The 15,905-nt window shown below is 52.9% G+C and overlaps 2 protein-coding genes across 6 annotated transcripts in view; both read right to left on the minus strand.

Moving 5' to 3' along the window:
* Positions 1-545: 545 nt before the first annotated feature.
* On the minus strand, positions 546-11,798 carry PRSS54 (serine protease 54). 2 transcript variants are annotated; one of them, XM_054048562.1, is made up of 6 exons: positions 7,641-7,770; positions 6,943-7,022; positions 5,216-5,387; positions 3,793-4,049; positions 1,746-1,873; positions 546-1,201 (listed from the first exon to the last, which is right to left on the minus strand). In XM_054048562.1, the coding sequence occupies exons 1-6, from the start codon at positions 7,679-7,681 to the stop codon at positions 710-712; spliced, it is 1,170 nt and encodes a 389-aa protein (XP_053904537.1). In that variant the 5' UTR covers positions 7,682-7,770; the 3' UTR covers positions 546-709. The 2 variants fall into 2 exon arrangements, with proteins under 2 accessions (XP_053904537.1, XP_053904536.1); XM_054048561.1 differs by lacking the exon at positions 6,943-7,022 and having other exon boundaries at positions 5,216-5,343; positions 7,641-11,798.
* Positions 11,799-14,821: 3,023 nt separating this feature from the next.
* LOC128848703 (diacylglycerol O-acyltransferase 1-like) overlaps positions 14,822-15,905 on the minus strand; it is a 45,364-nt gene continuing 44,280 nt past the window's right edge. For all 4 annotated transcript variants that reach the window (XM_054048796.1, XM_054048793.1, XM_054048792.1 and 1 more), the window contains one exon: positions 14,822-15,410. In XM_054048796.1, coding sequence (XP_053904771.1) covers positions 15,243-15,410 — 168 coding nt within the window. In that variant the 3' untranslated portion in view covers positions 14,822-15,242. The remainder of the gene's footprint in view (positions 15,411-15,905) is intronic.

Here is a 15,905-nt window from a genome sequence, read left to right on the forward strand (position 1 = left end):
TACTCTCTGGCCATTGTATCTGGACACGTTTACAGTCATTGTCCTCTTTGGACTGGCCCTCGGGACAAAAGGAATCAGGAGAGTTTGGGGGGGGGGGAGGAGTTTAAAGTTTAATAGCCTGAGTGAGTGCTAAAATACAGATGGAGTTTACCACCAGCTTTGGGCTGCATTCCCAAGCAACCCGACTCCAAGAAGACCCGGTCCCGGCGCGCCGGGGGCCGCTACCGGCCTCACACCGTCCACGGGCCCTCCGGGCAGACTGCGCGGACCCCACCCGTTTACCTCTTAACGGTTTCACGCCCTCGTTCAAGAGGGCGTGAAACCGTTAAGAGGTAAACGGGTGGGGTCCGCGCAGTCTGCCCGGAGGGCCCGTGGACGGTGTGAGGCCGGTAGCGGCCCCCGGCGCGCCGGGACCGGGTCTTCTTGGAGTCGGGTTGCTTGGGAATGCAGCCCAAAGCTGGTGGTAAACTCCATCTAAGGCTAAATACCGGCACGAGACCGATAGTCAACAAGTACCGTAAGGGAAAGTTGAAAAGAACTAAAATACAGAGACGGATTAACACGCGAGGGCGTTGCTGTGGGGGGAGGACCTGTCAGCACCCCGTGCACATGGATCGTGCCACTGTCAACAGCACTAAAACCGATGGAGTGCTGGGAATGGTCCCCGAGGCCAGTCAATCACACAGTTGCCTCGATTACAGTGTCTCATCTAGTAAAACAGGAGCCCGAGCAGAAGGAAAACAGCGCTCATTTCCGTGAGGATCTGCGGCAGATGTAAGGTCCCCTGAGAAATGGGGAGCGTTTCCCCACTGTAGTAGTCATAGTACACTGGGTCAGACTTGCTGTAAGCCCTGGCTAGCCCTTCCTGGGCGGGCTGGATGTCCTTCGGTCGCTGCTTGGCTTGGCCATGGTCAGACCCAGCTTCTGCGATGACTGAGGATCGAAACACCTTCTCTGCTGACTCAAACGACCCCCCCAAATCCTCAGTCGGAGCTTGGAAAGCGGAGCGCCCTCTGGCAAACGTGGGATATACGGGGACTCCTGCGTCAGCTGTTGTGGCTGAAATCCAGTCGCTGTAATAGGCCACTTTGGTGTAGAGAAATGGTCCATAGCATCTCATGCCGCCCTGACTCAGCACTCCATTCAGAACCCAGTCTCCAGTTCCCTTAGCCTGGCACATGACTGGGTTCCCGGGGTCCCCCTTTAAGAGAGAAAAGGCAGGTTTCAGTCAAAACAGACCAGTTTTCCTCCTACGTGTGCTCTCACTGCTCCTGTATCCTGTGGGCACCTTTATACTAATCCTAAACTGGAAGGGGGACAGATCCCACCAGCTCCAACCAGCTACCAGTAATTCCAGGGGGCTGGCTCTTCTTTAGGCTGTGAGAGCACCCCCTTCACAAATGCATTGCCCAGAAATCTGCTCTTCGGGCTCCCCAAACATCCCCAGCATGTGGGCAGAACAGGGGCCGCATTCATGGGGTACGCAGGGGACCCCAGTTTAGTTTTCCCAGGCGAAGGCTAGTACGTGTGATGTGACAGAGCCTCAGGACAGAGGAGAGTGAAAAGTGGCCTGTGGAAACTAAGGCCTTTATTATGGCCCAAGGCTGATGCGGGCCCCGGATCTCCTGGACAATACAGTAGCTAACTGGGGGATAGTGAGTGGGAGGGAAGCAGAGGCTGCTCCCGTTCTTGCAGAGCTGAGGTCCCCCTGTAGTTCACACCCTGGATCAGTAGAAGCTCCTCACCAAACATCCAGTCACGTTATCGGAGTCCCGGTGGCTGCTGCACTCGGTCGTAACGATTCTCTTCAAGGGGCAGGGATCCACATCCACTACTGAGAGCTTCCTTAGAAAGCTCGCTGCTGTGCGTCGTCCTGTCTGAGCCAAGAAACCAAGAGATCAGAGACCCCCAGTCTAGGGCCTAGGAACCGGCAGTGGCCGCGTTTCTTCCTATTGACACGCCCAGCAGGCTAAAAGGAGTGCTCTCTGCTTCAGTCCATCGGGGATTAGCGTCGCTGGGTGGGCAGGGATAGGTCCCTGCACTGCCAAATGAGAGCGCTGGGTTTGAAACATGGCTCCAGCCTCTCCTTTCACCCGGGGGCACTGCACCCCCATCCCCCCCAGCCCAGAGACTCCGATCCAGCCGCTGTTTGCTGAGCAGAAATGGTCTAACAGCTCCCTGGGGAGCACTGTTTGGCCTCCCCTAGCATGAGAGGACATGTGGCTTTATGGGGAGGAAAAGAAAACAAAGACCTTTGTAGTTGGGATGCTGCCCTGTGTACCCAGACCGTGTACCCCTCCCCCCACTACTCGGCACTGGATTTCATACCCTGCCCAGTGCATGCTGACCCGGAGCGGGATCCACACAGACAAGACCTCTTGAAGAACCACAGTTACTGTAAGGCAAGTCACCATTCTGGTTTCTCACCGGCTTTTCGAGCTGGAAGAAGCCAGCAGGTCTGATTGGCTTTGCAGTCTCTTTAAAAGCACCCAGACTTTTGAATGCAGCTCTTGAGGTTTGCCCTTCTCCATGGGTGTAGTTGGGGGACCGGGGGGGGTGTTCCCCCCACATAACAGGGCCAGCCTCGTTGGGGGTGCGTGGTTGGGGGGATGAGGCTCAGTGCATTTAACATAATGCACCAGGACAGGTGCCTGCCAGCAGCCCCACTGACCCCTGACTTCCTCCTCCTCCACCCCAGCAGCCCAGAGTGCCGGTCCTAGTGGAGCCCGCGCTGCCGTGTGTCTCTGTGTGGTGTGGCGGGGAAGCAGCCTCCCCTCGTTAGCAGCCGCAGCAGGAAGGTGGCCACAGAAAAGCACTAGAAGGAGGCACTAGAAAAGCAGCGGCATCAAGTCCTGCTGGTGCCAGAGCGGCCGCAGCTCCTGCACTCAGGTCGCCACAGCGGACAGCAGCTGCTGGGGCTCCCCCGCTAAACCAGCAGCCCAGGTCCTGCGCAGCCTGCCACAGCCAGACTGCCCACCACTAGGGTTACCATATTTTGAGTGTCCAAAAAGAGGACACTCCACGGGGCCCCGGTCCCGCCCCAGCCCCAACTCCACCCCTTCCCCAAAGTCCCCGCCCCAACTCCGCCCCCTCCCCTGCTTCCAGCGAACATTTGATTCGCGGGAAGCCTGAAGCAAGCAGCAGGTAAGCTGGGGGGGGGGGGGGGGGGGAGGAGGCGCGGCCCAGTCTGGCCCCCCCCAACCGAGCGGCTCCCTCCGGCCCCAGCCCCGGCGTCTCCAGCCTGGCTCGGCTCGGGCCCTGGGGTGCTGGCCCCGGCCCAGCCCCTGGTCGAGCACCCCCGACCCGGCCGAGCACCCCCGGCCGAGCACCCCCGGCCCAGCACCACCGGCCCCCGGCCCCGGCCCCCGGTCGCTGGCCAAGCACCGCCGGCCCAGCCGCTGGCCCCCGGCCCCACACAGCCGGACCCCAGCCCAGCACCCCCAGCCCCGCATGTCCCTATTTTCCCGGACATGTTCAGCTTTTTGGGATTTCCCCCCGGACGGGGATTTGAGGCCCAAAAAGCCAGACATGTCCGGGAAAATCCGGACGTATGGTAACCCTACCCACCACTCCAGGCATGGGGGAGAGAACCAGTGAGCCAGGGGACTGGCTTCAGCATGTGTGTGTGTGTGTGTGTGTGTGTGTGTGTGTGTGTGCATCCGTCTGTTTGTCCCCCTCAACGCACACACACAGTCCCATTGGCCTGGCTAGAGCTGTCCCCCCCAAATATAGCAGTCAAACTCAGCCTGTGCCTTTTCTAGTACAGGTCACCCAGGAAAAGGAAGGGGTTACCTGCGGTGGGGTGAAGCCACCCTGACACCCAGCAGTTCTCCAGGGTGGCTGCGGTGAGGTTCCTGCCGGGGAAGCAGATGGGCTGAACAACATCACTGAACTCTATGGGGGTGGCCATCTTCAGCAGGGCAATGTTCTTGTCCAGTGTGATTGCGTTGAAGTCTTGGTGGGGAATGATGGTGCTGATTGAGTACTGGGGCTGGGGCTTCCTCTGCATGTTCCGATCTGTTATACCAACCTCGGCGAAAGCCGGACGCCTGAAGAAAGAGACCAGAGGAGCCTTAGCCGTGCAAAGAGCTCCGGGAACGGAGAGCCCCTTGGCAGTGGGAATTTGACAGCTCAATGGGCACAGGGTGACACCAGCTCCCGGAAGACATTGAGGCCACTAGGCAAAGCAGTTTATACTGGTGCAAAGCCAGTGCGAGATCAGAATCGGCTCCATGCCTTTGACTTGGTGGCTCAGGGTCCAGATCCCAGCACAGCTCAGGAGAGAGATGTGTGCAAAGGTGATTTTTATGCCGCCATCCCACCAGACCTGGGTGGCCCAGCCCCAGTCTGGTCCCTTAGACGTGTAGTCTAAGGACTGCTGTAAATTGCACAGCCTGCGGGGGCTATTCTGGTAGTAGGGAAACATTGGCCACCCACAACCCCCTCCCCCCCTTCCCTCAGCCATGCCTCTGACAGCAGGGAATGGAGCAGGGGGGCACAGATGCCATAGCAGCTCTGATACCCAGTGATTCCCCCACTGCCAGCTTTACACCATCAGAGCGCTACATCAGAGGGGAGGATTGGGGCCTAGGTGAACCGTGTCTGGGAGGGGCAGGCTGAAATGCTGAGCATCTGCTGACTGAACGCTGGCACACTGTCCAAATCACCAGGGTGGACACTATTGGCAGCAGCTGGGTGGCGTGTCCAGGGAAAGGGTAGAAGGCAGCCCAGGAAAAGAGGCTAGATGCCAGCTTTCTGTCCCTTGTCGCCAAGCGAGGGAGAAGGGAAGAGAGGAAGCCTCACAATCCCTTTCCTGGCCTTCCAAACCAGAGCAGATCTTCTCAGAGGACTAAACACGTGAGGGGCTGAAAGGTGGGTGAGAAGAAGAGCCCGGGGCAAATGGCGGCCGTGCCCAATGAACCATGTGCGAAGTGCTGTCTCCATTTCACTGGAAGTTCATTACAGCCGCAGCCTCGCAACGAGCAGCCCCGGCTACTCGGCAGTCGGAGATCATTTAATCTTCCGATTGGCTCAGTTCCTGGTCTTTTTCTACAGCAAAGCCTGCCTGTCAAGTCTGTGCTGGGGGGCTGGTTCAGAACATGGAAGGTTCTGGGTGCTCCTGGCAGCCTCCGTCCCAGGAGGACCTCAGAAGCAGCGTCCTCCAGAGCTGAGAGCAAGCCCGCACCATAAGGAAGAGCGCCACGGCACATCATACCTTGTCTGAAAACTGGATGCAGCACTCAGGATCCAGTGCTCGCTCAGGATGGAGCCAAAGGCCAGGTGGTTGTGTTGTAGGTCCTGTATCGACACCACCCAGGGGAATTCCCCCCCAGCTGCAAATGCCTGCATTGAATTAGATGGTGTCACGTTCCTCTGTATACCACATCCTGCAAAGCAAATGGAGGGCTCTTTCGGGACCTGACAGACCTGTGCTTCCCAGTCTATTACCACCCTCTCCTCTCTGCTTTTCCTCCATTAATACCTCATCCTTTCCTCCGCTTTGCTTGCGCTCTGCCTCCCTTCTCCCGCCCTGGCCCCTGTCATCTCATTCACTAGTGAGTGGCTGCTGCTGGTGCCTCCTGAGATCTGAGCAGGCCTGTCAGGCAGCGCCACCATCCCATGAGTACCAGCTGTCCAAATTGCTGACCTCACTTGGGACTGATTCAGGCAGGGCCCAGGCTCCGTCACCCCTGGGAGCAAGCTGAAGGCACTGGCTGGGGAGTGCAATGGTCAGGTCACGGTGACGGGTTGGATCACAGAAACCCTTTTGGGGCTGCCAACTGATGTGCCAAGACTACTTCTGCCCCTGCTTTCCCTGCCAGCCTGGGACTCCAGAGCCCTCTCTGGTTGTGCCAGACACGCTTGCTGGCCACAAACACAGACCCAGGTCTGAACCACATCCCACAAACTGCAAGCTTAACTGAACACAGCTTAAGAAATGTTCCTGTCTTTAACACTCAGATGCCCAACTCCCAATGGGGTCCAAACCCCAAATAAATCCGTTTGACCCTGTATAAAGCTTATACAGGGTAAACTCATAAATTGTTCACCCTCTATAACCCTGATAGAGAAATATGCACAGCTGTTTGCCACTCTCTCCAGGTATTAATACATACTCTTGGTTAAATAATAAGTAAAAAGTGATTTTATTAAATACAGAAAGCAGGATTTAAGCGGTTCCAAGTAGTAACAGACAGAACAAAGTGAATTACCAAGTAAAATAAAATAAAACACGCAAGTCTAAGTCTAATACAGTAATAAAACTGAATACAGATAAAATCTCACCCTCAGAAATGTTTCAGTAAGCTTCTTTCACAGACTGGACGCCTTCCTAGTCTGGGCACAATCTTTTTCCCTGGTACAGCCCTTGTTCCAGCTCAAGTGGTAGCTAGGGGATTTCTCATGACTGCAGCCCCCTTTGTTCTGTTCCACGCCCTTATATGGCTTTGGCACAAGGTGGGCATCTTTTGTCTCTCTGGGTCCTCACCCCCCTCACCCCCCAAATGGAAAAGCACCAGGTTTAAGATGGATTCCAGTACCAGGTGACATGGTCACATTTCCTGTGAGACTCCAAGCCTTCATTCCTCCCAGCCTGACTCACAGGAAGGCCTGCCCGCAAACAGAGCCATCCACAGTCCATTGTCCTGGCTGATGTGCGCCATCAAGATTCCAAACCAACATTAATGGCCCCCACTTTGCATAACTACAATAGGCTCTCAGAGTTGTATTTCATATTTCTAGTTTTAGACACAAGAGTGGTCCATTTATACAAATAGGATAATCACACTCAGTAGATTAAAAGCTTTGTAATGATACCTCACAAGAGACCTTTTGCATGAAGCATATTCCAGTTACATCGTAGTCACACTCATTAGCATATTTTCAGAAAATCATCTTGAGTGCAACGTCCCAGTCGCCTCTCCCAGACACAACCTCACTCACCAGCTGCCGGGGAGCGTGAAATGTACAGCCACAGCAGCACCAGGCCTCTCGTCTTGCTGCCCTGGCAAAGCGATGGACCCCTAGGGAAACCACAAAACAATCCTCCTGCCATCACCTGCCTGGTGCACCTTGGCTGCCTAGACCATTGCCTCAGCCCCTGCAAAGGCAGCCACACGGCAAGGGGAAGGGTTGTTAGGGTTTCCTCCTGCTAGACAGTCTGGTAGGAGGCCCAGGCGTCTGTTTGTCCCCCAGGCCGAGTTGGAAACAGCGTTTTCTCCCCAGCGCCGTCCCAGCTCTGCACATCCTGATGTCCGCCATGCGGCCTCGCCGTGGCTCAGCGGGGAACCCAGGGCCAACCAGTGCTGGACTTGCCCGGCTGGTCACGGGGCTGCACAGACCAAGAGGCAGGGCCTACTGCGTCGTGTTCATTCTTACAGAAATCAGCTCCCGCAGGTGGCTACCTCACTCCAGCGTATTCTTCATCACCGCTCTGATTACCTTCAGCTCCCCGTTCCTTCTCCCCTCTCCCTCACCCCAGCCAGACTCCTGCTTCTTCCCCTACACGATTTCCAAAGCCCCAGCCTTCCCTCTTCATCCCACTTGCCCAAATCCTTGGGTTATCCTAGCCATAGACTAGTGTGAGCCCCAATTCCCCAGCAGAGAACAGACTGACCTCCCCCAGCCACTTCCATCCCCACCTTTCCCCCGCTGCCAGCGTTCGCCCCGGTCTCCTCTGCATCGTTCTCCTCTCTGCAGCTGCTTTGCCCAGGGAGAAGGTTCGTCACTCGCTCCCTGAAGTCACTGTTCGTCTGGGCCGAGCCAAGGAGCAGGGCACCGCGTGTGCTGGCAGGGTTCTGATACTGCATAATCAGCCACTGTTAGATCACTGTTGCCATGGCATCTCCAGCCACACTTAGGGAGGAGGCTAAAGCGAGCCAGTTTAAGACGCTCTGTACAGTACCTGGTGCCCCAGGGTAGCTCAGCTGGGGCGTGGCTACAGGACCAGGAAGCATGAAAATCCCCAAACAATTCTATTCAGATTAGCATTAGGTACAATCCCCCCAATCCAAATAGAGACCAGCACCACGGGCCGATATTCAGTGCCCATTTGTAATGTGCAGCCAGCAGTGAGGCTCTCATCCTGCACGGGGGAGTGTGGAAGGGATCTTCTTTCATTCCCATCAAAGAGCGGTTTGAAAATGGTAGGGCCAGCCCACCACTTAGCACTGCCACACCAGAGACTGAGATGTGACTCATGGTCCCCAGGGCAGATACTGATCCCAGTGACGCTGGTGTGACTGCAGAGTGCACTCCATTACCCGGCCGAAGGAACTTTGAATTCACACCGCACTGAGGGAATGGAGATCAGAAGCTGCTTCTGCTCTCACGCCTCAGGGAGCTGCGGAGGCACCACCCTGACCGCAACCTTGGAGGCGAAGGGCGTCTCTTCTGTAATTCATTGGCAGGCGCCCTGGCAGAGTAAGGCCCAGAAATGAGATGCTCCAAAGTGACTCCTTTGCCCAGTCCTCCAACAGGAAGGATGGCGTGTTTAAAACAGAGCCTTGACAGGTGGGTTTAAAGCTGGGGGAAAGGACCCTTAAAATGGGGTCCCTTCTTGCCTCCCTGTGTGAACTCAGAGTCAATTCTGCTCAATTCAGCTACAAAAATAAGCATTTGCTGCACTTCATCTCTGCAGCGGTCACTCAGCTGGAATCTATCCCATCTCACGCATCACCCACAGAGCGATTTAGTAAATTCCAACCTGCTTATTGAAGGCAGTGGGGGTGCACGGCTGTAACAAAGGGCAGAACATTTGGCTGGCAGCATCTTTCTTGGTGGTGATGAGGCGCAAGAAGGAAAGAACCCAGCTTGACTCTGCCATACTAGGCTCAGTGGGCAGGGCTGGCAATCTTACTTTTAAACTCAGCACATTTATTACAGAAACCATGGACCATAAACCCAGCGCCCCATGGTGCCATTTCTAGAGTCACTTGTCAGAGCAGGCCTGTGTTGTGCTGGAGACCTCTGGGGGATCTGCCACTAAGCTCGTTTAGAGGGGAAACGTTTACCAAACTGTTCCATGTATGGAGTGTCTCTATTAGTGGAGCGGAATCCGGGTGCAACATCTCTTTATATGTCCCCTTAAGGGACGCTCAGCATTTCACAAGGCCCAGGAGATGCGTCTTTTAAACTCTCATTGCTGCTTCTATGCTGGCTCAGCCGGCGGGAACATGGCTTGCTGCTTTGTCACTGGAGAGCCTGCCTTGAGGTCAGGGAGAGGATGTTGTCTCCGTGAGCAGCAGCTGAGTCTGCAGACCACCAAATTAAACGGAGCCGTTTTAGTCTCGCAGCTGAGCGGTGACAGAGACAGCTCCTCATGCAGGGCTGATGCAAAGCACAGAGCAGCATGTTCACGTACAGGGCCGCGTAAGCAGCCTCACCAGCAACCGAAGGATCGTTGCCGTGCCAGAGTTTGGGTCAGGCCGTGCCTCAGGCCACAGTTTACTAGTTAAACTGAACACACAAGCAAAATACCCAAATAAAGCAGGTCCTCTGCCCCACGTAGGCTCGAATGCCCAGAGACTTTCCCCTCACCTTTCCCAGCCCCTCCAGTCCTTGCTCGGACCCCAGCACACCTGTAGTTCTCATTCACAAGGTCATCTGCCTGGGGATCACTTACTAGCTAATCTTTCCTCTGCTCTAGCAATCTGCTCCCTGCAATTCTCTGGCTCAGCTGAGCGCTCACTGGCCTTCAACTGACCCCTAGCCCCACAGCTTCATCTAGGAGGCAGCGAGCTGATCAGTCACAGGTGGGGCTGGGTTCTTCTTCCCTTAAAGGGAGACAACGAATGTGGGTTAGCTAGCTTGTGGTAGAAACACATCTTTTTGGCAGTGAAGCCATAGCCTATGAATTAATCAGTTTAAAACCCCTCTTTAGAGAAACCAGCATAACTCCTGTATGTAGACAGGCCTGTGGCCCCACGTCCACCTTTCATCCTACTGAAGTTGGAATTGAACAGGCTGCAGTTCTGAAAGCCAACCCAGGGCACCAAGCCTTCTCTATTCAGACTGAGGGGGTTAAGAGCATTCGTCCAAACAACTGATCTACTTGGCTGAATGTCCCCTTATGCTTTATCATGTTTCGGGCTCATTCAGAGTGTCAGGGAAGATTTAATGATTAAGAAGGAACTACCCAATAAAAATCTATTGATCCCGGAAAACCACTAACCCAGCAAAAATTGCACACACAGGACCGTCTCCAATGGGCTTCTGAGATGCATTCATTTGGTTTTCCACCTGGCAAAATAAATGCGGCCATTTTACTTACCACGTTTGACAGGTAATCTTGATTAAATTAACAAAACAAAGTGAGACATTTAAAAACTGGTTTCTACTTATTTCCCAGAACTCTGTCCCCTGTTGTGCAGAGTTGTACATCTGTGCCCTGCCTCTTCAATTATCGGCTCTGTGAGGCTGCTTTGCATCTCTAGATTAAAATCACATCCCCCTCAGTTCTGGCCTTATCACCGAAAAACATTGCTCCTGGTGACCTTTAAGGGCAGATCTCGGATACAGCCCCTTTTGACTCCGTTCTGAAGTCTCGGCAGGGTGCCCTGCAGAAATGCCTCCATGAGCACAGTTTCTCATGCTGCTCAGTGCCTTCCAGCGAGTTTTACAGACGGAAGTATTCGCCTGCAGGCAAGCCAGGAACTGGCAACTTCCTTGCTTAAAATGTCCTTATTTAAGATGCAAACAGGCAAAGATTTTCATGGAGCCAGCCAAATGTACCAGGATCCCTGCAGTTTCCAGAAGAATTTCCTGCCCACAGCTGTACAGGAAAAGCTTTTGAGTGGGTTTTTTCTGAATCCAGCCACAATGTAAACAGCTGCTGGAGGTGAACGGAGTTGTTATACAGTCACTTGGGTCTTTTGCTCAAGGGTGATTGACAGGGGTTTTGGATTTGTTTTTAGCATTCATGAAATGTGCCAGGTTGAGGGCCTTGGAGACTCACGCCTTCGTGCCACAGACCAAGTCCAACACAAAGAGTGGCGCTGGAGATTCCCCCACAGAAGCCCATGGCCTGGCCTGTAGGGATGACAGCTGCCCCTTTACCCATCCGTTCCTTAGCCCTTCTACTATCTGCCAACACAGGTGTTGATTAGTGCTGACTACGGTGATGGTTTTGTGATGCGGACAAGTTTCCACCGTGAACTGAATTGAACCCACAGCCTTATTCCACATGGACTACTGAGCAGCCACCAGAAGGCACCAGCTTTCAGTTACTACTGCCGGGGACTGTGTCTTAGATGTGAAAGGTTCCATCTCTCACCACCAGTTGCCTGAAGCATCCAGTCCCATGATGAATTGGTTTATTTTTGCTCCGAATACACTGACTGCACAAGGAGAGAAATGGCAGATATGGAAGCCCCGTGGAGAATGCTCGTTATCTCAGGGCTGACGGGAGTACAAGGACAGGAAGGCCTCAAAAACTTCCCAGTGTGTTCCTGTTGATTGACACATTTCTCCTACTAGAAAATATACACCGGGAGTATGTCACACATGCTGAGATGATGACATTCATCTTCGTGACACAGGGTGACCTTGTAATGAAGAAGTGGTGCAGCCAGGAGTGGCCAATGACTCGGAGCAAGTGCAGATATATTTCAGGATAGTTGATTGACACAACAGTCCATCTTTAAAAACCTCCCTGGATGGAAAACCCATCTGCTCTTTTGCCTACTGCTCCTAGCCTGCAGGGGTTCTGTGTCGCTCTGAAACAGCCTTACGAGTTCTGCCTTTCCTATGAGAAAAGAGGACAGGAAGGGAAAAACGGCCAGAGAACAAAGGCTGGTCAAAGCCGGGAGGGGGTGTGTAACGGAGCCACATTTTCAGCAGCTCTGGTGTCCCAAAAGGCCATACATGCAGCAAGAATATTTTTCACATGGAATGCATCTGAAACGTCCACATGTTGCCAGTTATGCTGAAATCATCATCAGTGTAAATATGGAGATAGCGAAAGAGCAGCGGGAGCCCATAACCCCCCCTTACAGAAGCTGAGGGGTCAGGATAAGTAATGGGCCCTCCTTGGCCTTTAACTGCTTTTAGCCGCCCCCCGTCAGGAGTGCTTTTCTAGGTCTGATTCTCTGAGGTGCAGAAGTCGATGGGAGTTGCTGGAGGTCAGCCCCTCTGAAGGTCAGACCGTGTATATCTTAACATCCCCATGGAAGTGCCGGAAATACATGAATGGTTCTTTTTATACCTCTAGATTCCCTATGAAACCCTGTGTTAAAAGAGCATTCTGACTGCAGTGACGCACAGGATGGCAACAGTCACAGCCTCCGCACTGTGCCTTTGTGTGCTCGCACGGTGAGAGGGGCTTTCCTTAAACGCTCGTGTACTGTCGCTACTGCACACTCCCGGCCCTGGTTGGACAGTGCCCAGGGAGCAAGGAAATGGCAAGACATTTCTGTTTAAATAACTTCTTCAAACAGAAGCAAAGAGGAAGGCTGCATGCAGCACCCCAGCCCCATCACTTCTCACCACTCAGTGATCGTCTTCGGGGAAAATGGATTACCATACTTATTGTTACACAAATCCACTGGCTGCAATCAGTGCTTTCCGAGAAATTCTCTTCATCCTCATTGTTCACTGAGTGCCTCGTTCCCTGTATGTCATCTGTCCTGCGCACACTGGGCCTGAGTCCTCTCCCTTCACTGTGTATTTGGAGTAACGCTGATATTATTACTCCCTGTCCCAGAGAATTTACAGTCTAAGCAAATCTAATCTAAGGAATTTGACTGTTGTCAATGGGTGCTTCAAAATCAGGCTGCTGATTTAGGTTCTGTAGCAGGGCGCCTCCTGATGGTCGCCCAAGGAATTAGCTCTTTCCATTCAGGAGTGCCCTCTGCAGGCCGGTGTCTCGCTTGCCGCTGGCCCTGGTGTCCCTCCCGAACCCCGGTACCCCTTACCTCAGGGTTCCACCCCGTGCAGTATCCGCTGTCTCGCTGGGTCTCCCCTCCCCAGGGAACCCCCAACCCGCTATCCCCACCTCACCTCAGTCTTGGCTACTGCCAGTCACCATCTAGCCCCCGCTCACTAGGGCGGACTGCAGTGTAAAAGCCACTCATCATCAGCAAGGGGGGTTTGGATCTGCTGCCTCTGCCTACCCTTGGGCTGCTCTCTGCAACCCCAGTACCCTTCTGGGCCTTTAACAAGGCCTGCAGCCTGGAGGGGTTTCCAGGCCAGAGCTCCCCAGCTCCTCTGGCCTTTCCCCAGCCCTACTCCACTCTAGGTACCCTGCTCAGCTCCCAGCAGCCAGGCCCTTCCCTCTCAGCATCTAGAGAGAGACTGGCTGAGCTCCAGCCTAGCAGCCCCTTTATAGGGCCAGCTGCGGCCTGATTGGGGCGTGGCCCAGCTGTGGCTGCTTCCCCAATCAGCCCAGACTTACTGGTTTCCCACCACAGCCCTCTCGCAGGGCTGTTTTAAGCCCTCCAGGGCAGGAGCAGGGTTACTGCCCCGCTACAGGTACCTATGTAGGCTAATGGAGCCTGCTGTTGTGCTGAGACCCCTGTCCATCATGCTGAATCCTGTCCCTCCGTTTCCTTGTGCTCCCCTGTCCGTACCCATCTATTGACTCTTGCTGTAGACTGTCAACTCCTTACAGCTGGGCTGACTTTTTGTGCTGCTGGTACAGTACACAGCCCCAGGGGGTCTTGGTCTGCACCTGGAACGCCTAGGCACTATGGTAATACAAAGAATGACAGTAATAAACAAACCTGGAATCAGATGCCTAACTGTAGACACCCACGTCTGAAAAGGTTGGCCTCACTATATGGTGCAGCAAGGGAGACAAAGAATGAGGCCAGGCAGGTTCAGAACAGCTTTGCCTCCTTCAGGAAAGTACTTAAGCCCAAGTTGTAAAGTTCAGCAAGGGCTTAAGTGCTTTCCTGAACAGGGATCCTTTGGCCACCTACTGGTTACTGTTGTGTGCGCTGTGAAAGCTAACTCCCTTTAGTACATCAGGTGATCCTTGTTACATGCCTATTGGTAAAACAATCTACTGATCATGTGTGAAATCTGATCCTCAAAGCCTCCTCACTTGCAGTGTTCTGGGGAGAATCCCTTTGAATTTGGCAAGGCACCTCGCTAGCCTCGGGGCTACTTCCCTGCCAAATGGCCGTTTTCTAGCTCCACCCACTTCACTGCCTCCAAATAGCAACACACAACTTCTTTGTCTTAAGAATACTGTACTTGGAGCCTCAGTTGGGTTGGTCACGGGGATGGGGGGTGTGATGCAAGTTCCACCCTCCCCCCCCCCCGTTCCCTCCCCACACAGGTCTGGAGACAGAAGGAGGCTCTCTGTCCTGCAAGGGAAGGGTGAAACCCACACCTTAGGAAGTTGTGATGCATTCAGGGCAGTCAGAAAGCAGTTAGTCATCCATTAGCAACTGCCACTCCACTACTGCATACAAAGGACTCAGAGCTGCCACCCTTAATTCCAGAGAGTAGAACAGCATTCTGCAAGCAGTCCCCTGGAGTTTACTGGGACTACTTGAGGAGCAAGGGAAGTGTTCAATACAAGTAAGGGTGGCAGAGCTAGGCCCAAAATAATGATACCTACTATATAGCAGTCACTTGGGATAAGAGAAAGAGAATGATTTTAATAAACCTTCAACGTCTCCTGCTGCGAACAGAAATGTCTTGGCTTCACCTTTGCATTTATCTAGCTGCGGGAGCCCATTCTCCGGTGACAACCTTCTGTTCAATTGACATTATCTCCTCATTAATTCAACGCTCCCATTTAAATCAGTGGATGAAAAAAGTGAGGAAACAGTATTAGGTTTTACCTGATTCTTAAATGCATTTCCCAGGCAAGATGTTATCATAAACAGCAGGACTTTAATATGAATAAAGAGCATCTACTACAATGTATATTTATCTCCAGGGCTGTTACCAGACTTTTCAGGGACCTTGTGCAGGTTTCTTTAAAGTCAGTCCTGCAGGAGCCAAAGATCAACTTTCTATTGAAGAGACAAAGGGATCAGAGGTGGCCAAAGTAAACAAATACATGTGGCCCACACAGCTCTGCGTTCACAGGTCTTCAATATGCGGGGGAGACCACCATGCAATTCTCTATCTCCTAGTGGCCAGATGGAGCATTGCAGGCCCGGGCCACCTCTCCCATATTAAAGAAAAGGGTGGCTTCAATCTGTGGTTCTAATTTGAGCCAAGTCTGGGTGCCTCTGTCGTACATAAAGACAGACAGACAGAGAGCACAAGGGAACTAGGACTGGGGTCGATTAGAAAAAAAACAGTCTCCAGCTTGAATCCTTCCGATGGTGCTGGATGTAATAGTCATGAAAATACAAGAGCATCATGAGGGGAGGACCCAAGACCAGACTGATCCACATGAAGATGTTGCCAAAATTACCACCAAAAAGCCTTTTCATTAGACAAGCCAGTGGGACCTGTAGGGAGAAGCAAACACCAAGTCACTAACAATATTCTTCCCAGTAGTTCCTACCATTTTCTAAATGGTGCAAGTGCCCTTAACTAGAGAACAGGTTCAAAATGAATTTGCTTTTATATAACAATGACTCATTTTATTTCTAACACGTCCCTTTGCCAAAGTACCCTGGGCCTGTGCACAGAATAATAAAACAATTTAAAAAATCATTAAAGAGACCACCTGCTAATACTTAACAACTGAACAGTCACAAGGAGAAGGAAAGGTCCTATACAGAGAGCCAACAGATGTCAAACTAAAAGTCACTGTTGGAACAGAAGGGCTTGAAGATGGTTTTTAAAGGCAGGGAGAGATTAAATAAGAAGATTTCAGGGGGGGAACAAATTCTGCACCACACAAACCATCATAGCAAAAGAGCGATTGTTACACTGAGGAAATTAACCCTCAAAATTCAACAGGTTTTAAAACCAGGTGGAGCTAAAGTGTAGAACAGGTG

This window comes from Malaclemys terrapin, chromosome 14 (genome assembly GCF_027887155.1).
Source record: "Malaclemys terrapin pileata isolate rMalTer1 chromosome 14, rMalTer1.hap1, whole genome shotgun sequence".
In the NCBI taxonomy this organism is placed as follows: Eukaryota; Metazoa; Chordata; order Testudines; family Emydidae; genus Malaclemys; species Malaclemys terrapin.